General features: G+C 33.6%; 1 protein-coding gene across 2 annotated transcripts in view; it reads left to right on the top strand.

Moving 5' to 3' along the window:
* Positions 1-27,152, top strand: part of LOC115439981 — a 166,207-nt gene that overhangs the window by 112,531 nt on the left and 26,524 nt on the right. The window contains exons 4-7 of one of the 2 annotated variants that reach the window (XM_030164098.2): positions 988-1,127; positions 16,193-16,290; positions 17,300-17,437; positions 18,346-18,423. In XM_030164098.2, the coding sequence (XP_030019958.1) occupies positions 988-1,127; positions 16,193-16,290; positions 17,300-17,437; positions 18,346-18,423 (454 nt within the window). Of the gene's footprint in view, positions 1-981; positions 1,128-16,192; positions 16,291-17,299; positions 17,438-18,345; positions 18,424-27,152 lie in introns of both variants that reach the window. The other variant, XM_030164089.2, reaches the window with a different exon arrangement.

The raw sequence follows: 27,152 nt of genomic DNA, 5'->3' as shown, positions 1-27,152 counted from the left end.
TCATCAGAGAAGAACGGGCAAGAAACTTTAGTGTTGCTCTTCTTAAAATCAGTTTAAGGCATAAACTACAGTACATTACCTTGGTAAAATTTTGATCTTTTATTACAATTATATATAATATTGATGTAAACTTGATGACTCTTTTACTAAGAAAATAAAACCATTAAGAGTGGCAAATTTTTTCGCATCGAATTCCAATTAAGCAAAGTCCCTTCCCATAAAATCTTGTAAGCACTCTTGGGGGATACAACTTGAGACCCCCAAAAACAGGTCATTAGTATCTAAGTCCCTGTACGGTGTATCTTATCAGGAAAGTTTTAATGACTTTCGTATACCTTTATTTTATAGTTAGTTTCGGTTATTTTGTTCATTTACCTTACAATCTAAAATATTACCCCCTTATTCATAAACGTTTTTTATCTAAGGACGGAGTAAAGCTGTGATAACAAGCCTGTTTCTCAGTGCCCAACGGCACTGAGAAATAGACATAGGGCCGTTGTGATTGGTTATTATTGTTGTATTTTAATATTAGCCAATCACAACGGCCCTACGTCTACGCACTGCGAAGACTGCCTTGCCGTCAGCACTGAGAAACAGACTTGTTATCACAGCCTTACTCGGTCGTTAGATAAAAAACGTCTATGAATAAGGGGGCTAAAGTTTACACTATCTGTCAGCTAATCAGTCGTGTTCATACTGTAGTTAGTAGTACGTAATTTTTCGAATTAGATACTTATCATAATGCTATCAAGAATACGGTTACTAAGAAGAAATCTATAGCAAAATCATCAAACTTTCTATTTCTTTAAATATTATACTGATAGAAGAATTTGATTGCACGTGTTCCAAAACCTACAATTAGCATTTGTTATAATTTGCAAGACTATTCTATCAACCCATTCACAGCTATCTCCGTTTCGTTCTTCCTCTTCACTCTAGCTTCGTAATAGAAAACGACGAAATTGACTCATTGCTCGTTAGTTACAGAGTGGTACTGGAGGTGGCTGGTAACTCAGATGCGGTCATACTGAGCGGCTTGGAAGCCGACACTCAGTACCAGGTGACTGTGGCCGCGCTGTGGGGCGGCCATAAATATAGAAGCAGGCCTATTGTCTTCCGCACGCTGGGTGAGTTTGATTTCTCATTTAGTTTACATTTAAGTTAAAATTATTATTATTAAGCCGTTGCCTGATTGTACAATTGATTATGCGACAACTTCTTAGAACAATGTGGTCATCGAGTGATTATATTAAAGACTATTTTATCCGTTTTGTATTAATGACACATATGATTAAAAATGGCAATGGAATCGGAAAAATTGTGTTAAACATCTTTTATGACAATTTAGTATTTGCAATCAGCAATTATTGTTCGATTTTCATCCGATGGCAATGCCGCTCCCTATATACACCAACTCGCTGCCACGTGTAGTCTAAATGGAGATGGCTTGAACTTGGACTCAGGAACCATTTCCGTTACGCTGAAACTCGTATTGCATTAGGTGACGACGTCAAAAGGAGTATTGTAGTGAACACACAAAGTAAAATAATCATTCACTGCATCGAACTGTATTGTTACTTTGAACGTAAATGTTCTTACTGCTTTTAAGGATCTTATGGAATATTTTGTTAAATGCAATTGTTGGTCCCACTGTGATATTATTATTAGATTAAATCATTCGTGATGTATATAATTCCATCAACCAATCATAATTATATTTTCTTCGCTGAATGAATTTGTTTTTACGACCAGCCGCCTGTCTAACTTCAAACTTCTCTTGAAATCCTGTACTGACTGAAATTGATCCTAGGAAATTATTCACATTGGTATCCAACCTAGATCTCGAACCCAGGAGTTTCCAACCAATAGTACTTAATACGCTGGCACTAAACAAAGAATCAATAAACAAAGAAAAGCGTTTGAAATACAATCGTCAGTTAAACGTTGCGTTATCGTAACAAAAAAGAATACGTATAGAAAAAGTAAATATACGAAAACAGCTTGCTTATTGAATTGACGGAGGTGTCAAAGTGGCAATATATTCGAGGCGTCTGCAAATCAGTAAAAGTCTTGTCTCACTTTAACATTGGCAAAATCGACGTTGGCTAACGATAGAGCTACAGTTGAAAAATTGAACTGAATTGAAGTCAATAGAAATCTCTAAACCTACTTCGAACCTTTGAATAGATTGCTAGATTAAGAATTATTGTTATATAGCTGATGATTATTAACTTCCTGAAGATAAAGTTTCAAAAATATTATTTTAGTGAAACACTGTATTACATGCGCTGTCCGATTGGGGTGCAATGATGGTACATGGAAAAGTGTATCAAAGGAAGAGTCCATAACTGGACTAATGAATCGATAAAAACTCTAAAGTTTTACTTCACAATCCGTTTATAGAAGCCATTCTCAAATATTTCGATATCTTTTGAGTGCTACAACTTGTTCCAAAACTCGGAATCGGATTCAACTGTAATAATCTCTTGAAAAGCATTATCATTAGCAAGTTCGAACTTCGGCGAATCGTTTCAAATCCGATTATCACCTTCATAATTTTGTTTCTATCTGGCATTAAATACGTCTTCATGAACATTGAAATAAATGTTATTCTATATTTTATTAACTTTCAATTAATCATTGATTAATTCTTTACTTTGAGTAAAGAAATCTTAGAAAAGGCAAAATTTTGATTAGGTTAATGACTTCATTTTGTTAGTTTCGTATTTATTATGCTTATTTCTTTAGTGTTTTGAACAGCACTGTTCGCGCGTATGTCTTATCCGATAAATAAGTAGTGTTGGAATAATTTTATAATTTCGGGCTCCCTACCTGTAAGTAAAATGGCATATATAATAGAATAAAAAAAAAACTGTCAACTTTTTAAAATACATTTGCTTTGGAACTTCGCTGTCAAACTTTACAATATTCATTTACATTTCCATTGTCATATACAAATAATGTTTATTGAATTCTAACTGGGATGCACCCAAATTAATTATGGAATAGCTGACGAAAAAACGACGAAAATATTTGTATGGATGCGGTTTGATAGGACTTTAGTTATCATTATTAATTAAGTACTTTTATATACCTATATGACGAGAAAGGCGTTCGCTCGGTGGTAAATCACGATCGCCTATAATAGAAATAAGACCAGCCTTACATTCCACAATGCACTGTCTCTCTAACAGCTTAATTCAATAAACGATCCCAATCTTCAATCCAATTCCGAGAATGAACCAATCAAAACAACTCAATTTAGATATGTCAAAAATGCTTTGTTCTGATTGGTCTAATTTTGAGATAGATCGAAAAAAGCAACGAGGGTTGTTTATTGAATACGCTGGGTAAGGCGGGAATTCAGTTCAAGGAAACACGCAATAATAGGCGATGCAGTAGGGCGATGGTCGCTATCAAGTCTTAACCTACTGCAGTTCAAATAAAATAGATTTTTATCTAAAATTCAGTAGTCCAACAGAAGAGGATGTAAATAAAATGAACAAAAATATAAGACTGATGTAAAACCAAAAAAAGTTACTTTTGGAAGAGTAGATACATAGCAAAATGTTTTACAACTTGCCAAAAGCTCGTGTGAACCACATGCCCAGTTTGGCGTGACTGCTATTAATATGGTGGACATGCGAGGCACACATTAGGGAGGTCGGGTCGGGTTTTAGTCTGTTTGTTATCTATGCTTTTATATCGGTTGTCTGTACTAATTTTCTATATTGAGTATTCTTCGAATTATGATTATGCAACATAACATTAGATGGTCGACGTGTTTACGGCTTTATTTCCTTACAATCTGTTACAAATAGTTAATAGTTAGGTATTAATGTTTAATTTGGTTTAAACCTAAAAAAAATTAATTTCAATATACTAGAAACGCTAGGTCCAAAATCGATTAAAATATATAAATATTTTAGTGCTAGTAGTTTATTAACATTATTTCTTTTTAAATCGTTAATTCTTTCTTTAACATCGAGTTGCTAATAAGAATATCTAATCCTACAATCTTACGAAAAAATATTTAAAACTAAATAATTCCATATTCAATTTAATAAAATTCAGCATATTCGTCATCAAAATTTCAGCATATTATGCAGTATTTATCATGTAAACATAAAAGAAAATGCTAGAATATGAGTTCAGCGAACTTCAAGATCTAATTATCACAATAAAAGAGAGCACGTGTAAACAGCACGCTCTTGCCATAAATTGCGTCTGTCGTTTAAACAAATGCAATAAGACATCGTGGAATGGCTGTATATTCTGTTTACGCTGTAAATGTCTTTGAATCACTTAGTATCTGATCTATTTCTTCTGTCTAGACCAATACAATCTCACTACTATAAATAAAATGGTGGATATCGTGTTTAACAATTTAGCTGAAAACTACCCCCGAAATATCTATTTCTATCACCAAGCAATTGTGCAGTGTTGTGTTCAAATATTATAAAAGAACTACCCACGAAGTATAGATTATTTCATCCACAAAGGCGCGCCACAATACTTTCTGTAATTGGTTATAGTGTGCGTGAACAGCATAAGCGAACACGCACACTACTTTGAATGGTATCGGGGAAGTGCTTGGATCTGTCCCTCAACTCCGCGACATTATGAAACACCCCCGCTCCAACGGTAATGAGGAGCGTCTTCATAGATGAAATGACCTAAATATATTTTTGACAGCAAGCAATTGTGCAAGTACTGTTATTTTCAGATTTGGAGGACAATGTATCTAGTATATTACTGGCTATTATGACTTATTTTCTTATATCTTAGGGTTACGAGCACAGTGCAATACAAATGTAATTAAAAGTTTGTGGTGGTGTTGCTCCTGTTTAAGGGATCTGGTAGTTTATCATTGAACCAGCAGTTCGCTTGTCTCATCAATTTTGTACAAAGCATTTCTATTTTTGATTAGGGAATCTCTTTATGATTCATGATTCAATGAGAACGAGCAACTCTAATCACGTATAATTCTTCTATTTAGTTTGCCTGTTTTCAATTTAACAACAATTGTCGAACCCAGCAACTATAAAACTTTAAGATTTCATACAGTTGTAATGCAAACCCCAAAATTTATAAACATTGATGCGAGTACAATGTACGCATTCTATAAACCCATATGATTTTAATCGGCGCTCCATACGAATTTAATATTCGGGACGCAGCGCACGCAAATTGAAACACGCAACAAGTGTTGGCAACGAAGCTTTTAGCGTCAATATTACCTTTATACAATTGTACCTTAATGACGTCACTTCACTCACGAGATGACGCCTTGAATAACTTATACGATTAATTGAATTATACGAATCTTCAAGGCGCGTTTGGAATTAAATGTAAATAGAATATAACGGCTCGAAACACCTCTTTCACTTCCTTATTTCCTAGTACTTTTCTTTAAGCTGTTGGTGCACTCATGATTTTTCTGCATGGCGTGTTTAGGGCAGCAATTAGTATCAAGTTATCCACTTGGTTTATTTTCTATACTACATTAAAATACAGATATATTTCTTTATTCTGAACTGGTCTAACGAAAATAAACCCGTCGACCGTTAGTACATTTACATTACCACAAACATAGAATAAAAACCATACCAACAGTATTACACTGAAGCCCCGCAAAACATAATCAAGCTTGCGCAAATAATATACGACTTAAGCCTAGTATTCACTAGGTATTGATGAGCAACACGTAATCTTAACATGTTAGGAATGTTGCACAACAGAGCATTCGATGATGTTTAACACCACGTAAGCTCAATCGGCATCACATCCATATTTTATACCATTTTTCCGTTGCATCCAATGATAGTGTATTAATTAATGTGATTTTTTTCTTTAAACACACGTACATTGTTCGATATTTGAATTTAAGATTTATATGGCGATGTTCTCGTCATTCTTATAGGACGAACTTTCGAAATATGAATTTTGGTCTGGTAATAATTATACGAATAATCTTTTCCTCATCGAATTAGAAATACTATTGCCTTCGTCTACCGCTTCAGGAATAAAGTTTTCCTACACATATTCATAAGTATTTAATTATAGTGTATACATATCTTTAGACCTGTTGCGTGTAGTGTGTGCGTGCACCCTATCCCACTAGACTGAATGTAAACGAATGCCCCAACTCAATTAAAACTGTAATAACGTGCCCAGGTGCTCATTGACCTGGACAGCTAGATGTAAACTCGACTTACTCTCACGTGAATTGTGGTTGAGGACTATGTTTTCGTACGTTTAACTGTGTATTTTAAAGTGTGATTAATCTAGAAGCAACTATACTTCTATTCAGGCAAGGTAAAATTTCACTCAACCAGATTTTATATGTGGTATACGAAAAATACTCCTATTATTTAAGAATAAAGGCTAATTTGTCACAATCACAGGCAAGTCATAAATTAGTTTTTTTTTACCGTGGCTGGCCTTATGGTAAAGAATGGAGAGTGGGAAGGCGAAATGTATTTAGGTCCTCCATCAAATTCGATTTAGTATAATAAACTAAAGAATACAGCAGCAAACCTTAATATTTTAGTAAATTTTTACTAGACTGCGTGTGATACGTCTCATTAAAAGTTTTAAGTAATAGCAAAGATCTTCCGCGCACTACAAAGGTTCATGAAATATGACTTATATTCCAGTACAATTGAATAATCGCTTTTGCTGGTGTTAGAATATATTATATATCCGCCCGGATAGCGACCATTGTACACAAGGTGGTAAAATCCGCCATAGTGGCCCACAAAAGTGAGTCACGTTCCGGGATCAGCCTCTGTATATCCGGTTCCAACAGGCCGGCATAATTATGTCGACTGCCGAGGGGTAATCGTCTTTCGTCAGTAGACATTCTATTGGACCCAACTTCACTTACCATCAGGTGCAGTGGGGCACAATACCGTGCCGGTGTTAAAAAAAAAAGTTTCTAGAAATATTTTATCACTTTCCACATAAATTCTTAAAGTTCATTGGCCTTAATAAATTAAACCAGCATGCATTAAATCAAAGTGCACTGACCTGAACGAAAACTCGAACTAAATGCATCCAAGTTCGTGTAAACATAATCGTAATTTGCATAGTTAAACTACTTGTGATAAGTCCGCCAAGTTTGTTATAATTTGAGCCAACCTTTCCTAAATTGAATTTGTCCCACAAAATGTTGGTAAATTGGTTATCGTAATCTATTTGAGACATGTATCGATGATCTTTGGGTTCATCGCCTTTTAGTTATATTGCTTCGTAGAAAAATGTTGTAAAAACGTGAAACACTTGAATGTGTGTTGCCACGTTTGTGTTCCGGTTTCAATAACATTGTAGCCAGTGTAACTACTGGACATAATAAGACTTAACATCTCCTGTCTTAGGATGGCGTGCGCAGTAGAATACCAAAAAATAATTTGTAATTCAAGGTTTTGAATGGTGTTTCTACTGTTTATGGGCAGTCGTATCGCTTATCATCAGTCTAACGGCAAGCTCGTCTCGTCATTCGAAGCAATAAAAAAATGCTTTCTTTTTTAAACACAAAAGTAATTAGTTCATATTATAAATGAGTATATCTCATAATAAATGTAGGTAATAATTTCGTAATAACATCTTTATGAAATATTGTTACGAATTTTTCGTCTTATCTGTTTTTGTTTATGTACATTCATTCTATCTTATTTGATAGAACGGTTGTATTAAGACAAACAAAAATAAAAACAGATGAGACAGAACATTTCGTAACAATAATGTTACGTAAAATCCTTTTCATTATGTACATTTATTTTGAGGAATACTCAACTAATAAGATTGTTGAAATTAGAAATAAAAGCTTGTACAAAGCAATATACACACACATTCACGCCGTTTATCTCCGAAGGGGTAGGGAGAAACGCAACTGATGCAGCTACTTTCCGTCGAGTGTATTCTGTCTCTTGATATGATAAGGGGCGAAAATATCACCATATCGGCCACAAATTCCAGACTCCGGGCTGAAAATGACCCAACATTACTTTGCCTGATACGGAATCGAATCCGAGACGTCAGCACTACAGTCGTACCGTAATACAACTACGCAATCGAGGCAGTCAAATTTAAATATTTAAAAAAAGTCTGTTACTTTCAAAACATAAAGTATTTTATTGCAATCAATGGCGAAGACTTGCTACTTAAAGATTTACCTCAGAATTTATCGATAAACCTATTTTTAGTCCTCGATATATTTGAAATTACTCATACTTATATTCTGAAGCTATGGGAGAAACATACCAATATACCTTCAAATTTAAAACTTTCATACATTTTTTGATAAAAAAAAAATACTATAAAATATTGCACGTTAGCAAATAAAACTTCACATGATTGACGCCGCAGTATACAAACGAATAAATCTCCAATAAATTATACATAGGAAACAACAATATTTCGAAAGCAAACATTTTGATGCAAACGAGAATTTCGTGCGTGACGGCACGTTCGCGTAATCATTGTTTTATTTACGAAATTAAACAAATATCTATCGAAGTTTACCTACACATACAAACATACGACTTATCCCCGGAGGGGTAGGCAGAGACGCAACTAGTGCACTCACTTCTCGAAGTGTGTGTTTCGTCCCAAGATGTGAGGTGAGCGAGCCTATCGGCATATTGACACAAATTCCGGAGTGATTCTAAGAAGTTAATCCAATATTATTTTGCCTAACCTGGGATTCGAACTCAATAGTCGAAGTAGTACCGCGCACGCAATACAACTGCGTCACCGATGCATTCACTTGATATCGGTTTTTACGGATTCACTGACAAAATTCTTAAACTGTTCTTGGCTGTAATATCCTTGGTGAACGCGTTTCGGCTTGTTCTTTTTCAAACGATTTAGAGACCTTTGAAAAAGGAGTTTACCTCAAAGTGTGTGTTAGGTATTATAAAAACCTACAGAAGGATATTCCTTCTTTGTTTACATTTGTTCAGGGTTTCATTTTTAACATAAAATCCAAAATTTTTAGTACTAAAGTTTTCTTCATGTCAGTAAATGTAAATGTGATTCTATGAATATTTTCTTTATAATACTTATCATTTAGTTACTTTGAATTGGTGCTGTAACAAATGACTTAAAATATTTATATAGTAAACATCTTTATATAATAATTTCGTATATATATATATATATATATATATATATATATATATATATATATATATATATATATATATATATATATAAAAATTTCACCCGTCACCTCGGTATGTAATATAACTCTGATAGATGAACAAACAAACGTGATCCTGGTAAATTCAGTGTAGCTAAAAAAGGACGAAGATCCCAAAGGCTTTCATCAATCAGAGTGATACGTCAGGCTAACCGAATTACATGGGTAGATCCTGGAACGTGACTTGCATAGGGGAATTCCGACAGCCTTTTCAACGATTGCATCGTAATTGTTATCTACAGTGCCAAAATGTTTTCGACAGTTCAACCGTGTGGATTCAAAAACTCTATGAATTAGGATAACTACAAACACACTGTACTTTTAAGTTATTTAGAATCATATCTAAAATCTTGAGCACGGTTAAAAAATTTGCAATGACATGTGATTTATCTGTTTTTGCTGGTGGTGGGATATTTTTTATATGCGCCCAGATAGCGATCACCGTACACGAGATGTTAAAACTCGCCATAGTGGTCCACGTAAGTGTGCCGTGTTCCGAGATCAGCCTGTCTATATTCATTAGGTCAGCATAAATGTGTCGATTGTCGAGGGGTAATCATTTCTCATCAGTAGACATTCCATTGGACCCTACTCTTCATTCATTCAGTAATTTTGCCGTATAAAAAAAAAAATAATTTTAAATCATAATTCGATTGACGGCAGAACCTTGCAATCGGTACTTAGTTAAATATCATTGACAGTATGTCACGCAACAAGCTAGTAAATTTCTCAAATTTTCTTAAAAACGTTTTACCGACTCGGTTCAGCAGATTCAAGCATGCTGCAGCCATAACGTCTGCAATGGCTCTGACAAAATATCCCCTTGCATATAAAAATATTCTCTAACCCATTGTGATAAGGCTGAAGACGATTAGTATTTCAAAAGCGTCGAGTAAAGCACACATTAAAACTCATAATTTTCCGGTCACTACCCATTCCAAACTAAAATTATCTTAAGTGCTTCATTTCCAAAATGGCGTGTTTCATTATCTGTAGATTATTGTTTGTTCTTTAAAGGAATAGCATCACTATTCAGATATACAGAACTACTTTTTAAGTTTATCTGATATACATTTTTAATTCAATAATAAACTTAGCAAATGCAATGAAATGTTAATTTAATTGTTCCTCTCCAATCCACATGTCAACTAAGTCACTAACAGCGATTCAAATATACCTTAAATAAATTAACTAAGTTTATTCCTGACATCTCGCCGTATCTCGAATTTCAGTTGAACTTTACTCGCGTTTTACCGTTCATTCCATTTGTGCGCGTATGTTGGCAACTGTCCAGATGGTTCATTTACCCTCACTCGATCTTCCGGATGCATGATTACAAACATCTCCTGTTACAGCGCAATCTTATTCTGATTATTTTGAGTAATTAAGATAGAATGAATGAAAAATATGGACTTTTAAAAGCGGCGATAGCCTAGTTGGGTGTGGAAGTAAATATAATACAGGGCTGATATTATTATTATTATTATATGGACTTTTAACTTTGTTTGCACTATTGTTTAACGATGCAAAGGAAAGTTAGTCTGGTGTATGAGTTATTGAAGGCAATAGATTTTGATAAGTTATACCAATATCTGATGTCTCAAGTTGGAGAGCGTAATTGATTCCTATTACAAAGTACTGTGTTAATCAAGTTGATATTACAATTGTTTGACAGCCGATCCTATTGCTTGTCTTTGATCTGAGGATGATCAGTCAGAGACCTATTAAATTTATTGTCGTCTATTCATTTAGCGGAGCGAATTTTAGTTTTAGCAGTCATATATTTAAGAGAAGAAAAAATTGGAATAAACTTTTATTAGTCCCCCGCGAACGACCCGGCCTCTATTACTCTGTTATGCTCGTGGATGGATGATATTAGTTGATTCACTGAGGACAAACTTTACTTTACTTTACTTACAAAACGAAATGTATTCTGACCTTTGTATACATGACGTAGCGATTGGCATGTTTAGGATAGAAATACTGAAGTAAATCTAACCAAGCATGTAAAAGAAAACAATTTTTATTCCAATTTAAATCATGCTTGTATTAATGAGATAAAAATGTTAAATCAAGCATATCAATAATGATGCTGAAGATAATATTTTATTCAGTTCGTTTTATCGAAATACGATGTACTGGGCATATATGGTCAAATAAACGGCTTCATTTTAAGAGATGGACTATTGACATGACATCCTTTATTAACGCCATTAAATATTCACGTTAACATGCATTACCTTTTCAATAAACATGTTCGTGCGATAGCATCAGAACTGTTTACTGTATGAAAGAAATGTTGGATATTTCAATACGAGATAAAATCTGACGTATGGATATGTTTATCATCGTTTTGAACTGTATTATTTATGGTACCATATTCTACTTTATATACACAGATTATTTGAAGTAATTATAAAGTTACACCAATTATACTTAATTTGGAAAACCCCAATATAATTATTTTCCTATTTGAGTAATACATATTTTGATTGCAATTTTATGCATTTTCAGACAGTTTAATACAAATCGATTGTCAAAATTTGTTATCGATAAACTAAGCTGATCTGCTAGGAAACCGCAGACTACAATAAGTTGTAAACAAGCATCTATTTACATCGGTCAACGACGCGTTAAATTCGCCTCTCGAACAATTTCAAACTCTCGAATCATGCGGAGTGCAAAGTACATTGTCGAGTGCTCTGACCGATTTCTAAAATTGGTATCGACATTTCGTTTTGTGGCTTATTGAGATGGTTTAGATCGGCATTGTGCGTTCAGGGATTAACAATTGGTCTAGATCACACCGTGGTTTTGGAGTTTTGTTTAATTTTCTTGTATGTACAAATTAAGAAGATTAGAGATTAATTCTGGCATAACTTTTTCATACTTACCTGGTTAGCCCATATTTCAGGAACGCTGACCCTCCCTCCCTGACCTTATGAGAGTTTACCTTTACGTTAAGCTAGAGAACAATTTGGCTGTACACGATTACCTTATTTCCTAAAGTATAATAACGCTAGAACTAAAGTAGAAGAAGTAATTCCATAGGCTGGCATAATTATGCTTGACTATCGAAACGTACAATGTCCGTTTGGGTGAAATTTTCTTCCCTTTCACCACACTTGATACCTTTTTCATAAATACTATTAATAATTATATTTATACCATGTCTAATGAAGTCGACAGAGATGGTATATTTATATTTGTTGGTTTTAAACCCTTTTCGTCTCTGTTACTTTACGGTATATCAGTTCTAGTGACGTTACTATGCGCTACTAGGCTAAATAATAATCAATGATAGTAATGATTTCTTATGTTTACACGAATATTAAAAATTGAAATCAAACTAGTTTCTTGATTTTATCACGGTTTTTTATATTTGAATTTTCTCTTGACTTCTTCAAGACTTTGCAGCCTTCATGGTCAGAGGGCTGGATAAGGTGATCGTCAAAATAGTATAATAAAATTAGTATAACTATATTTAATGAAACTTTAAATATCTTCTATCAATTTTTGTAAAAAATAACTAGCGTTACTTCAATGTTAGAAATAATGCGTAGCCGATATACATTGGCGTGTTAGTGATTTCGACCATTTCTAATTACCGCAAAAGCGAGCCACTGCGCCATGTTTTTAGCTCTAAATCCAAGCGGTTAGTTGCTTCACCACCGAGTTGAACAAATGATCGGTTGAAATTCCTCAGTTGTAACGTTGTAATGAAAGATATTATTGGAATGTGGTTTTCGATAATCTTTTGTAGACTAAAATTCTATTATTTACTTTATCTGATGATAGTTTTATTTTTCTAATATTGTCTTAAACTTACTCTCTTCCATGCAGGCGTAGACGCGAGCAACAATTGTATCATATGTATCAATCACAATCATTAACTCATTACTGGAGTGTCTTCATAATTCAATATATCGTAGATTTAATTTCTTGGTTAAGTAATTGTTGTTTGTTATTGTGAAACGCGTTAGTTTTCTGCGAATTCATTGTTTCACATATCGATGGCTCCTATATAAATTATCGTATCTCAAAATGAGTGATTTTCATTTTATAGCGTATCGTTGCCTAATTACTTTTTAATACCAAATTTCAGAAAGAGAACCCGATACAACATATGGGTATTACTAATATGCATAAATGCTGTTTGCAAATCATTCCAATGATAATGATTTATTACATAAGTTACGAAAAGGAATCCGGCTGGAATCAAGTTATGTCAAGTCAAGAGCTACTCCTTCAAACCTGAATATAACAGTGGCCATATTATTGCTTCGCGGAAAAAGAAAACATATTTGTGGTACCCAGTAGAACTCTCAAATCTCGAGAAACCTATCAACAATTAAATTAAGAACCTCTGTGCAATATTTAACAGTTGTATCACTAATGATTTCTCATGTTTACGCGAATGTTAGACATTAAAATTATACTACTCGGATTCTATGGCGGTTTTCTGGTCCACCCCCCCCCGTGACCATGAAGGCTGCAGTCTTCGAAACGTCGGGAGAAAACTAAAATATAAAAAACCGCAATTAAATCCGAAAAGTAGTTTAATTTTAGTTGTATCACTATAATACTCAAGGGATACAAGAGTAAGCATAATATTCCATAGCTATTTCTGTGTACTTTATTGTTCCACAATTATTCCCGTTTAGCTCATATTAATTGAATCGCAATTTCCATTCTCATTATACAGGTTAATTAGTATGAATTATTGAAACCCAGTTTGTTTTATCTATTTTCAAATTATTAACAACAGATTTACGGAGCGAGATAATGGATTGTGTAATGTGTAATTTAAGCTGAACAGAAAACAGGCCATATTTACGTTAACACAATATGCGTGAAGTGAAATGAATTTTATTGGAAGTACGATGTTGAAATATTTATCGAAATATTAGGTATCCAATATTGGATGAGAAATATTTGAATATTTACTTTTAGAATGTGTGTCTATTTAATAACTTTTAGATTATTTTATACTGTATTTAAGAAGGTGAAAAGTTTACCTTGGAGTTCTAAGTAAAGGCAAATAAATATGAAAATATAACGATTTTTCTATTTAAATAACGTTTTTTTGTTTTTACTGGGTTTAAGAACTAAGCGCATGTAACACGACTTTTGGCTCATTACTCTTATAAGATTACATAAATCTTAAATTCTATGCTATAATATTTATGTTACCAAATGAGTAAGCTCAGCAGTGGGACAATGTAAGTGTTACCTATATAAGCTGCCCACGTTACATGAGTGACAATATCTTGAGCAAATTGAAATATGTTCCTTTCGCAATACCGTGTAGGCACTAGGGGCAATGTAAGTAGACATTTGAGGTGTAATTGTGAGGTTTAATAACGAAATCTTGAGTTATAATTGAAGCACCGGTTCTCAGCTGAGTGGTCGCTTATTAATAAATAAAAATCCAAAAGCTTTTTAATTTCTCGCAAATAGCTGAGTTTACAAAAATATCAATATGAATTTTATGTATATACTAAATTAATCAATATAAAAAAAAATAATTTAAGTATGCGTTAATTTATACATTTGCAAAAACCCCTCCATATGTAAAGCGGAGGCTTTGGAGGAGTCCAATGATAACCAATCGTCTCTAGATTGTAATTCGTCTTAATCACTTAAGATATCACTTGATGTAGTTAATATTTGTTTATTAATTACAGACGATATTAAGATGCAGACTGTAACTTAATAACGTCGTGAGATATCGCACTTAAGAGCGATACTGAGTATTATCTATAGCCCCAAGACGGCTTTTCTCAACAATGGTGGACGAAACTAATAAACTGTATGGACAATTGTATTTATTCTCCTTAACAGTGTATTACTGTGTTTTTTTGGTAACTTATAAAACTAATTGAATCCTTTGTTTCACCCAAAACCATCTTTATATGTATTCATGTAGACAATAACATCGGCTATTGAATAAAAATTTGATGTACTTATTATTCTGCGATGATTATTACTATAAGTAATTGACTGCTTCGATGGCTTAGTTGTATTGTGTACGCGGTACGATTGTTTAGCCTCAAGATCTTGCGTTCGATTCTTGGATCAGGTAAAGTAATATTAGGTTATTCGCCCCCTACTACACAGGAGCTATCGTAGCTGCTGAAATATATATTATGTTTGACACCTCTATCTAAAATAAAGTATGTTGTTGATACGGAAGGCATGTAAATTTATTATAGTGATGATACGTCAATACTCGAACCGTTTGCATTCGATGTCTCAATCAGAGATTCGTGCCAGCTATACGTCGAAACCTCTAATTTTAGAATTTACAATGTAATTCGATGTGTCCGAAGAACGGCAGGGACGAAAGAAAGATATATTTAAAAAATTCTAATGTATTTGTAGGTATTTCCATCATTTAGGACATTATCTATAGATGTCTATGTAGATGTTGTACCACCAAAAACTTGTCAGAGAAAAGAATTGTTTGCGTTACCTATCGTGGACGAAAGGAAGAATTAATGTTCATACAATTCAAATGTATTTGTAGGTACTTTCATCATTTAGAACATTATCTATAGATATTTATGTACATATACCACCAATAAACTAGTAAAGAAAAGAATTGTTTGTGTTATCATTGTCATTATTGAATGATTTATGCTTAAAACGTTGTCAGGCATTCTGTCATTAAGTTGAAAATGACAAAATTATTTTCTTCGTCAGCGAATTGTCGTCAGTGAAGTGCTAACAGCTTATAAATGGTTTTTAACTGATCAGTTGATTTAAATATCATTGCACAAACAATTCTTTGCGGTCTTTGATTCTTTAATGATATGAATCCGTTTTAAAATTATTAATTTATTTTTCACGACGTTTAAAGTTTGTATCATGTGTGACTGACTTCCATACTACAAATTCACCGACGAAGCGTCTTAATCTACTTCAGTGCATTAAGTAAATATTTAACTGTTATTCGCTCCTAATGCCAGTATCGTGTATGTACAGAGCCCCCGCGTACATCGCCGCAGCAGGATGGGGGGTTGGCGGCCGCAACCCCCCGGTCGTCGGTGGCGCCCCCCGACCCGTCGCCCACCTTCCCAACGGTAATATATAAACAATAAGATACAGGACTGACAGTACACGAAAAACTCATTCGAGCTCATAAACAGTGGAAATGATTCAGTGGTATTGCTGTCTATTGGAGTTTTTATCAGCTATCGTCACTATCATTGGTTAAAAATTTGCATTTGCGATATATTTTATTAGTCTTAGAATTGTAGGGTAGGTTCTATGCGTTAGACAGAATGGTCAATGTATTTATTTCCAATGCCTTACGTAATGAGAGGGGTGTTATTTAAATTACGTAGTAGTAGAAAATTAGTCGACCTTCTTAATGAAATAAATCATGAAGATGTGGAATAGAATGTTAATGTAATTTTTGCTGGTACACATGGTTTTTTAAAGATGACTATGTCGGGCAGTGATCGAATATTATTTAGTTTGACTTATGTCATAAAACATAACTTATGTAGTATAATATTTAGTATTTGCAAGTTTTTAAACAGTGTTGCAAAATATATACCTGATGATCTAGCGCAAAAAGTAATCACTAACGAGGTATGAAACAAAAGAGATACTTTTTAACAAGTGTTTCGTATACAGAAGTACAAAGCTGCCCTAATTCCGTACATAACAAAGGAGTTGGAAGCAGAATACCTGACAATCTGAAACACTAGTTTTTAAACTGGGTATCACAAAGCACCTAATTGGCTTCGTAACCTGACACAATGGTTACTAATGTTGACTTCTATGTTGTTTACATAGAGTCTACTGTTGTATTTTCATTAGAAGCGACCCAAATGAATCTTATACTAAAGAGAATTGTCGCTAAGCAATTAATCAGATATTTAGTTAAGCTATGGTCGACTTACTTCTAATCATAATTGTGTACATTAACAATGTCCTTTGTCTCCATTTACCCTCTTTGCTATTATATCTCCTAAGTGACAATGAGACCCGACTTTATAATCTGGATTATTTTACCATTGTAAGGAAATTAGGGTCCATTAGTACGAAATTGCGCAACTATTTCAGAGGTTAATTTGTTTGCAGATACGAGGAGTGGAGATCGGTATCGTGGTTTTGGTGCTGATCGTTTGGATTGGCGCTATTGCTTTATTCTTCAACCGATGGGGCAAGATCAGAATGCTGTTACCATACCAGCCAGATTACAAACAAGAACAACTAAAGGTAACCTTGAATAAAATGATATAAGTTGAGCATTAGGTGTAGTGTCAAATTAGGTTATCACGCTGCGTCGGCAAAATAAAAGTCCCAAAAAAAAAACAAATAATAAAACTCATAGATAAGATTAAGCAGAAGCTCATAGTTGTAAAACTGATGAGTATTCAATAAGAAATGACATTGCAAAAGTATATCTTAATACTAAAAGTAATCCATTGTGTATATCAATAATGATTATCATACTCGAAGTAACTGATATAATTTGACAGGTGGAAAAGTGCCTATCACACACGCCAACGTCGCTTTAGGATCGAGAAATGGTGTGTTCAATACCTAGCACTAACGACTTTTAGAAATAGCCTTTCCAATTTCTTCTGTAATATTGTATTTAGACACGTTCGGATTTGTTTATTCTGGCTATAGTTTCTTTTAGATTTCTATTGGCCCATGTAGTATCTTATATTAAGAATAGTATTCCTATTTATTCGAAGTAGAATAGTCTTATGGATACCCTAATTACCAGTATAATGTAAGCATTATTGACCTTTACTTTACGGACTATCAAATATTTGTCATCATTAATATTGATTAATAATTACGTTGCTCACAAGACATATGTATATTCATGACAAATGATGTAGGTGGTAATATCACTACCGGAAATAGATATTAACTGTCATTCCAACATAGTTTCTATAATTAGGTTGTTAATTTCACTAATAGCGTACAATTTAACATAACAAAATAAGTTTAAGAATGATTAAGGTTATTTCTGATCATTTATTAAAATGTTTTGTATTACATGTATTACAAAGGAGAATAAAGATATATTGTTGAAATCGATAACGATATTACACCTTCATTGACATGTGATTGGTAGAATTGCATGAGAATATTTCTCTTTTTTCTACCAGGTGCCAGGAAGCAGCGCATTGGCTGCAGCAACAGCGGGAACGACGTGCGGTGCCCATTCTGCGCCATCAGCATGCTCGGTAATTATAGAATCTTCTTTATCTGTACTAAATTCTACTATTTCTATAATACTTGTTCTATCTATGATATCTAGGCGCATGAATTCTAAAGTTATAGGTTATTTAAATTCTAAAAGTTTAGTTACGATATATGTATGCTTCTGTATAATCATTAGATGATTTATTGTCTCGCTTACATCTCAAATCTCGTATACATATTCTATTACTTTAGAAGTCGTAAGTAAACTGTCGTTAAACTGATATTATGTATGCAGATACCATTTACTGTGCGTCTAGACGTATTAATACATTATAAACTGAGTTAACGCGTACTTATCCAAACTTTATAATAGATAAATGTACTGTTTATATCAAACGGTATCTAAACATTTGATCCATCAAGGTCGCTCGAGGCAAATTTGCTTGGAATTGCAGTAAAACAGAACAATGGTAGCGTGATTCCTACCGCATTGCAGCATTACTTTCGTTTGAAGGTCGTAGAAATCCTGCAGCTTATGGGAACTATATTTAGAATAGTTTTAATGACTTGCTCAAACGCACGATTCGATGCGGCTATGAGCGACTGTGATTTCCGTTTATTGAAGTGTGGACTTCGAGAGTCGCAGAATGAATAATTTAAAAAAAGAAACCACTGCCATTAAGCTGCCTTCTGTCGCATACTCGTGGTAAAATAGATTTATAAGAAGAATATTAGTAATTGTTGTTTATATTTTTATAAACGGTATTAGTCTTTCTCGAGATCGTTAATCGGTATGATTTTAGCTTCTATTCTGTTTTCAGTAGAATGAATGAAAACGTGCATTCATAATTCGGCATTATGATTTGGATTTTAATTTAATTCAGTCTCATTGGTGTCCAAATTAATATTATTTAATCTTTAGCGAATATCATCGCATAAATTCAAATATATTGCTAAAATATTAATTTAATATTATTTTTAATACTCGGTACTGTTGTGGATTACTGATGAGATATATCTTTTCAAGAAACATGTATATTTTAGCATATTTCCAAATACAAAACTGCATAGAACAATGGAATATTCTCCAAGGTGCTTCTTTCTACAGCACATTTAAAATGCAAATTTTAAGTACTAAGAAAATCCTTGTATTCATAAGAATACGTCGTGTATAATTTAAAAGGGAAAACATGATATCTCTTGATACAAGATCTGAATAACAACTTTAATACAAGAATAAGACATGGAATACGTAGTCGTAAAACGCTGTGATAAATCAACATTCGACGAGAGATTTGATTAGCTCCCATGAAACACTCCATAAATTTTTCATCTTACTGACAATCGTAACCGTAAAATTGCAGTCTTACGTTGAAAACAGATAACTTCATTATATCATAAAACGAATTCGTTCAAGACTATCATTCGCAATCCAATCTGTTCTACAGGCGACGTTTTTATGGGGTCTAAAATGTATGGGCCCTTTTACGGATCTTAAGTAAACGCGATAGGTTCTTACAATCATACAAATGGCATGATGGCATCTATTTTACCATTTTATTGAGACGATAAAATGAGTTGTAAAACTTGTTTTACTCAGCATTATACTGCACCACGAAGATTCTTTTACAAATAAAACTTGGCGAAATGTTGGAATGTTTTTGCTGGTGGTAGGAATTATTTTATATCTGCCCAGATAGCGACCACCGTACATAAGGTGTTAAAACCCGCCATAGGGCACCATAGTGGCCATGTGTGTGTTGCGCTCCGGGATCAGCCTGTGTATATCCGGTTCTTACAGGCCGACATAATTGTGTCGACTGTCGAGGGGTAATCATCTCTCGTCAGTCGACATTCTCTTGGACCCCACTTCACTTACCACCAGATGCATTGGGGTCACTTCTTCGAGCCTGTTTAAAAAATATGTTAAGAAAGATTTTTTAGTATAAATAAAATTATGCAAAGAATTGTTCTTTTACATATTCTTCAATTATGTTGTGGGGTTTAATGCACCTGTGCCTGATCGATAGGGCGCGTGTTCACCGCAATATCTTTATATATAAAAATGAATATCTATTTTCCTTGGTCATCGCATCACGCGTGAACTGATAGAATAATTTCGCTAATTCTTTTTTTGTTGTATTAATTATTGTCAGGAGAAGATTCTTATGAAAGAAAAAATTCAAAAAATTGCACGGAAAATTAGAAAATTAAAGAAAACTTAACGAAAATATTAATTTTATGTATCTGTCAATTGTTTGAAATAACTGTCAGCGATTGACAGAATGCGCGCTGCAAGTTCATAGTTAAGACGGGACAACGTCTTCGGGTCAACTAGTCGAAGATAAATTTCAAGTAGGATTTGAGGAATCGATGTACCTCAAATCGAGAAAGTCACAATTTTCATTGCCAGATCTGGTCTAATTTTAAAGGCAGTGGAAATTACTTAACATCCAATTACCCACTTGTCTGTTTGTCGACCTATTATATAAAAAAAAAAAACTAGCACCCTACACTCTACTACAAAATCAATGATGCATTGAATATCATTTTATGAAAATGTATGCATATTGTTAATTCTTATTTGGTCTATTGCGATTTGAGCCTGAAGCTTAGTGAAGTGGCCGTCGTAAACTGATGTCATACTCATGTCTTTGTATCTTATTTAATAAAATAAAATAAAAAAGTTTTATTAAGATTTCCAATTATAATTAATGAAATCACTGACCTTAATTCGTTGCATTTGTTTGCATTTAAGCTGTCAGTAACATATAAGAATCTCATGAACATGTAATTTTGTCTTTTTTTCCTCTTAAAAACTCAATTACCAGACTAAATGATATAAAAGTACTGTAGGAACACCACAGTTTCTTAAGTTGCCAAAACTTGTAACTGACAAGCTCATTATTATTAAGAAGTTGGTTGTAACTTTTTACTTAGATTTGAGTGGTTGTGTTGGTATGTATTTTTACATTTGTGTATTTTTTTATATGCAATTAGGCTTTGAGCAGATTGGATGGGAGTTTTCATGTATTTTAGAGTACATATCTTGTGATGTATAATTGTGTCGAATTCGACGGGTAATCATTTCTCATCAGTTGACATTCTACTGGACTCCACTCCACTTACCAACACTGCCATGTTAAGCGCAAAAGTATCTGAGTTTTGTATGTAAAACTGAGATAGAGAAACTCTTTTAAGGATTTTTTAATGAGTTTTAAACAAGATACCGTTATTTAGGCAAGTTCATTGGATGGGCATTTCTTTAAGCTATCTGACGATATAAAAATCAAGTTTTTTTTGATTCCGCTATTGAGCCTAGTACGGCAGATCAGGTATAGCGGGGTGACTTTGACGTGGCAGAATAAAAAAAATACTCTTATTTCCTTCACTGCGTAGTGTTTAATTTGAGGCAAGTTAAAGTCTATATAGCCGAAATATGCTATCATTTGTGTTCATGAGTTTTGTTGGGTTATTTGAGAGTCGATCTGGTGTGAATACCATTAAACATATAACATTTGTGTATAAGAAAAATGTTGCTACATCTTTCACACAATTCTCTTTCATAAAACTAAATAAAGTAAAAATGTTTACTTTTTCTGGTAAATTTATTTAGTTATTCATTCATGTTACCATAACTAAACGTGTGTTTTACATTTTTTGTCGGTTTTTTTTTTTGGTTTTTCTGGTATTCTGAAAAGGGTGAACTAATTTTAATGAGAATTTTTGATCGGTACACGTTTTTATAGTAGATAATCTCGACTACTACTGATTGCTGAAGATATTTTTTATGCATCGGAGTCGCAAAAACAATTAATATGTATAGAATAAACTCGTCGCATAACATAAACTTAAGTAATATATCATTCTAGATGTATTTCTATATATAATCGTTTATTTTGGTGTTCGTTTGGTTCTCTCCACCGCCCGAAATATTGTAAAGCCTAATTATCGGTTTATTTCTTTTAAGCACTTCATTTATTATTCTACAACCCCAATAAAAGCTACGTGCTCAACAACCAACTAGCCTAAATATATAAGTAGGCCAACAAATCCGTGTATACAAAATCTAGGCCGAACAAAACTTTGAGTAAACAATTATTTATTTAAAGGACCCTTTTTACCTCTAAATTGACAAACTTTCCCAATTTCAATATTCGAAAGCGATGTTTGTAACGAAAATGTTTTAAAACCAAATATCGGTATACCGTGTAATCAGTAGGCATTGTGTTCAAACAATGCAATGGTTTAAGCTTTAAATAAATAAATTGTGCGAGTTTACGCTATCCAGTGAAAGGCTGACAATTCTAATGCCTCGTTTAGACTATTGACGAACAACTTGGCGAGTAATTCGTATACGAATATCATCATCATCATCATCATCATCATCATCATCATCATCATCATCATCATCATCATCAGCTACACAAAGTCCATTGCTGAACATAGGCCTCCCTTAAAGATTTCCTGACCTGTCGAAAGCGACCTGCATCCAGTGTGTTACTGCGACCTCTATCAAGTCGTCTGTCGACCTTGCAGGTGGACTAATATATAATTATGAATTATGAGCAACAATTATATCATAAGATATTTACACACTCGACATCGTCATTATTCGCCGTACTCGGCAAGCATCTCAATCAGTTGTATTAGTATACTCGTCAAAGTTTGTAAAGGCATTTGTATGTTTATATTGTATTAGGAAATTAATGCATAAGGCAGTGGAGGTGGTTTTCTGGTGAATGAAGTTGTCATCAAGGATTACGTTTGGAAATGGTTCTACGTTTCCATCTTTCCAGAAGCTTATTGTGATATCGTAGGAGCAGTGACCGCAATATAACCGCACAGGCGCCCTTAAGTCTGAGCGGTAGTGATATTGCATCCACTAGACAAGATGCATTTTTAGACTAAAACCAGTTACTTTGATAATGTTTTATAATTTGATAAGGTCACGCTGGAATTTGTTCTTATCGTGGACTTTTTAAATTGTATAAACTCAGATTGTATATATTGAATGTTGTTACGTATACAGTATTTTTATGGTAGGTATAATACACTTGAAACTAATTTACCTAAAATATTTTAAGATGGCTAAATACCTTAACGATATGTTGAAAAACGCATCAAGTAATTTCAAATATACCGTTCATAAAAATATACAAACGTGAGGTTCTAAAGATTATAAAACCAATTTCTTAGTCAAAATAAATACAAACATAAGTACTGAACCAACCACTCTCACCTAAAAACAACGAAATTGGCGTACAACACTCCATTACGTCCTTTGTTAGTCGCACCACGTTCTAACCAAAAGTTACTACCAAACTACCTTAGTGGGTAAGAGTATTTTCTAATTCGGCTAATGAAGTAATCCCTACATTAATATTCCGCTCAATCGTTATCAGGGGCAGGCAGTCGCTAATTGATCCGTCAATCAAACCTGATTGATCCTTGTTGAGCATTAAATCCAGCGCTTCGCAAAATTAACGCGATTTTTCGACCTTGTTTACCCAAATCATTTGCATTAGGAGAAAGATTAAAAAAAAATTGTATTGATTTCTTTTGTTTACGCTAATGTTAGACATAGAAATCAGACGAGTTTTCAGATTATATAGCGGATGTTTATATTTTAATTTTCCATTAAAATTTCCGATAATATTGTTGAAAGTTATGTTTCATTTTCAACTAATTTTCGATTTTTGTTTTTGATTTTCGACAATGGCTCGCCCCTTATTATATAGGAGCTAAAATTATTTTCTTATTTTGAAACATTTCTACCCATCCCTTTAAAAGGAATTCACTCAATATTTTACGCTTTAGAATCAACGGGTTAAAGCTATGCATTATTTATGAGGCAGTTTTGAAATTTTCAAAGCATCAGAATTCAAAAAGAAATGTTAATTGTGTTACAAAAATTATGAATTTTAATTGCTTTAGTCCTTAATTAGTGTAGTTTTAATAAGATTTTAACAAACTTTGAAATAAAAGTATTTTTCGAATTTTATGGTCATGGGGGGACTAAGTCCCAAAGTCTTCAAAACATTGGGAGAAAATTAAAATATGGAAAACCGCGATAAAATCCGAAAAATAGTTTTCTTTTCATGTCTAATTTATTACACTATTATATATTATTACTTTACCACCTACTTTTATCTTCAGGTATAAAGAAACTCATGCAGATGCAAACATAAATTGTTTAATGAAAATTTCTCGCATCATTTAAGCAGAGAATAAGAAAGTTTTAAAGCTAACATGTACAATAACATGAATAATTCAAACAACATTGAAGAGTTTGCCGTTGAAAATAATAAAGTTAATTCAATATTCATTTTGAAAAGTATTATCAACTTATATTGACTGAAATAATTAATTGAACGCTATTCGTTTTTACCATGAATTAAATATAATCTTTCAAGTCTCATTTAATAATTTATATACCATTGAAGCTACAAATGAGACATTATGGAAATAGTCATGAAGATTAATTAGGTTATATTAGTTTTCGATCTTAGAATTTGTCTAAAGAAAGTCGCGAGGTGTGCATTGCAGCGTCTTTTAGTGTTTCCTGATGCTCCTGATTCGAAAATATATATCAATTTATTTGGAAATACGCGAGATACGAAATACTTTATGGAAACATGCTTTTAGTAAGCAAATGTATAATTATTTATTATGTTTATGCGAATGTTAGACATTGAAATAAAATTATTTTTCAGATTTTATTACGGTTTTCTATACTATAATTTTCTCCCGATGTATCGAATTCATTTGCGGCCTTCATGGTTACTGGGAAACCTAATTAGAGATACACGCGGAAGTGTTTTTTCAAAAAAATTAAACTACTTATAAAGATACACTGCTTCCAAATGTGTATAAATATAGCAAAACAATGTTGCTAAATCAATTAGACTTTCAACCATAATGTGTTGTTGTTGCTTCTTTATAGTGTCGTGATAATAACCATCTCATAGGGAACGATTTGCTTGTCTCTCGATTCAACATAAAATAACATTGTTATTCAATAAAGCAGAAGCGCTTTTGGTAAATTTTTGCTTCCATTTTACGCTGAATCAGTTTTAAGTAAATTACCTGGCGTTTGCATATTCCGTGAATATGCGGCTTTTTCAACGTAGTTTTCTCTAAAATTTAACATTTAACATTCGATATGTGTAGTTTGAGAGAGGGAATTTGGGATGATATTTTCGTAAAATGTCACAGGTCGTGAATGCGAAAGTGTTTATAGAAATACTGTCTACTATTTCTTGTCCATTATGTATATAGTTTGAAGTTTCTAGAAGCTTTAATATTTTAACCAAAGGTAGGTAGAGGTTTAGGTTGTATGGTTGATTGCAAAGATAGAAATGAAGAGATTAAAAAAACATCAGTATGCAAACTTTGGAATGAATTACCTGCATCTATGTTCCCCAAGCACTACGACTTGTCCTTCTTTAAACAAGGCTTAAAAAAGATTGCTCACCTCCCGCTAGGCAACGGCTTGCTGTGCCTCTGGCATTGCAAAGTCCATGGGCGGCGTATGCTGCTTACCATCAGGTTCACCGCGTGCACGTTTGCCTACAAAGGCAATAAAAAAGAAACATGAAATTAAGTATATCATTTTTAGTGACCACCATCGTCCAATAAATATTAACAGGAGAAAATGTAGCTTACTATAGCAATATTTCATAACCACATTACAATTTGATAGAATTCAAATTACGAACCTCTTGAAGATGCAGTTAGCGTTAGCCATAACATACTTACTGTGGTCGCTTCTGACGGCCAATGCAATATAACCACATCCAATATTCTGTCCCTACGGATTGTAATGGCTCATCTATGTGCCCAATTGCAAGTTACCACAATAATCTGACGCTTGACGTTCACCAGAAATGACAATCATAGGTAATGGCAACTGGTATTTTCTCATCAGGATGATCACGGTCGAACATAGGCCTCCAAAGAATTCCAGACAGACCTTTTGGAAGCGACTAGCGTGCAGTGATTTCCTGCTACAGTAAATCAAATAATAGTAAACAAATATATAATAATTATTGTCTGACTAAGAAAGTAAACAAACGCCGCGACGTTGTGGTAAAATATAAAAAAAAAATAATTGCACTGACACCGTAAATTTTTAAACGAAAAAGCAAAAGTGATAATTCCAAAGGTGTTTTATTTTCTTGCCACACACACACGCGCATACTGTGATGTATTTTACCCCCGAAGGGGTAGGCAGAGACGCAACTAGTGCACTCACCATCCGCCATGTGAATTCCGTCCCATGATGTGTAGGTGGAGAGCCTATCGCCATAACGGACACAAATTCCAGACTCCGGGCTGATACGGTGTAGAAATACCCAATATCACTTTGCCCGATCAAAGGATCAAACCGGAGATCTCAGCGCTGCAGTCGTTTCGTAATACAACTACGCCACATAAGCAGTCAGTCAGTATTTTATTCGCTAATTTAACATTTTAATATGAAACAAAATTATTAAAATCATATAGGTGGGAGAAATAGTAAAATATCTAGCTGCCGAATTTATGTTACGCCCCAAATTTACTTCGGGTGAATTTGGGAGCATTTCGGTTAAGGTGTTTTTAGATGCATGCTGAGCTTGTTGGGACTATATTAATGGATAGTGAATTATAGAATAGGTATAAATTAGGATTAATTTTAAGTAATTGCAATGTTTATAGTGTCGTATTTGCTTTGAGAGAATTTGGGTTTGAGGAGTGCCAATAGTCATGAAACTATTGACAACATATT

This window comes from Manduca sexta, chromosome 14, assembly GCF_014839805.1.
Source record: "Manduca sexta isolate Smith_Timp_Sample1 chromosome 14, JHU_Msex_v1.0, whole genome shotgun sequence".
Lineage (NCBI taxonomy): Eukaryota > Metazoa > Arthropoda > Insecta > Lepidoptera > Sphingidae > Manduca > Manduca sexta.
This window is presented reverse-complemented; position numbering and strand designations above follow the sequence as displayed.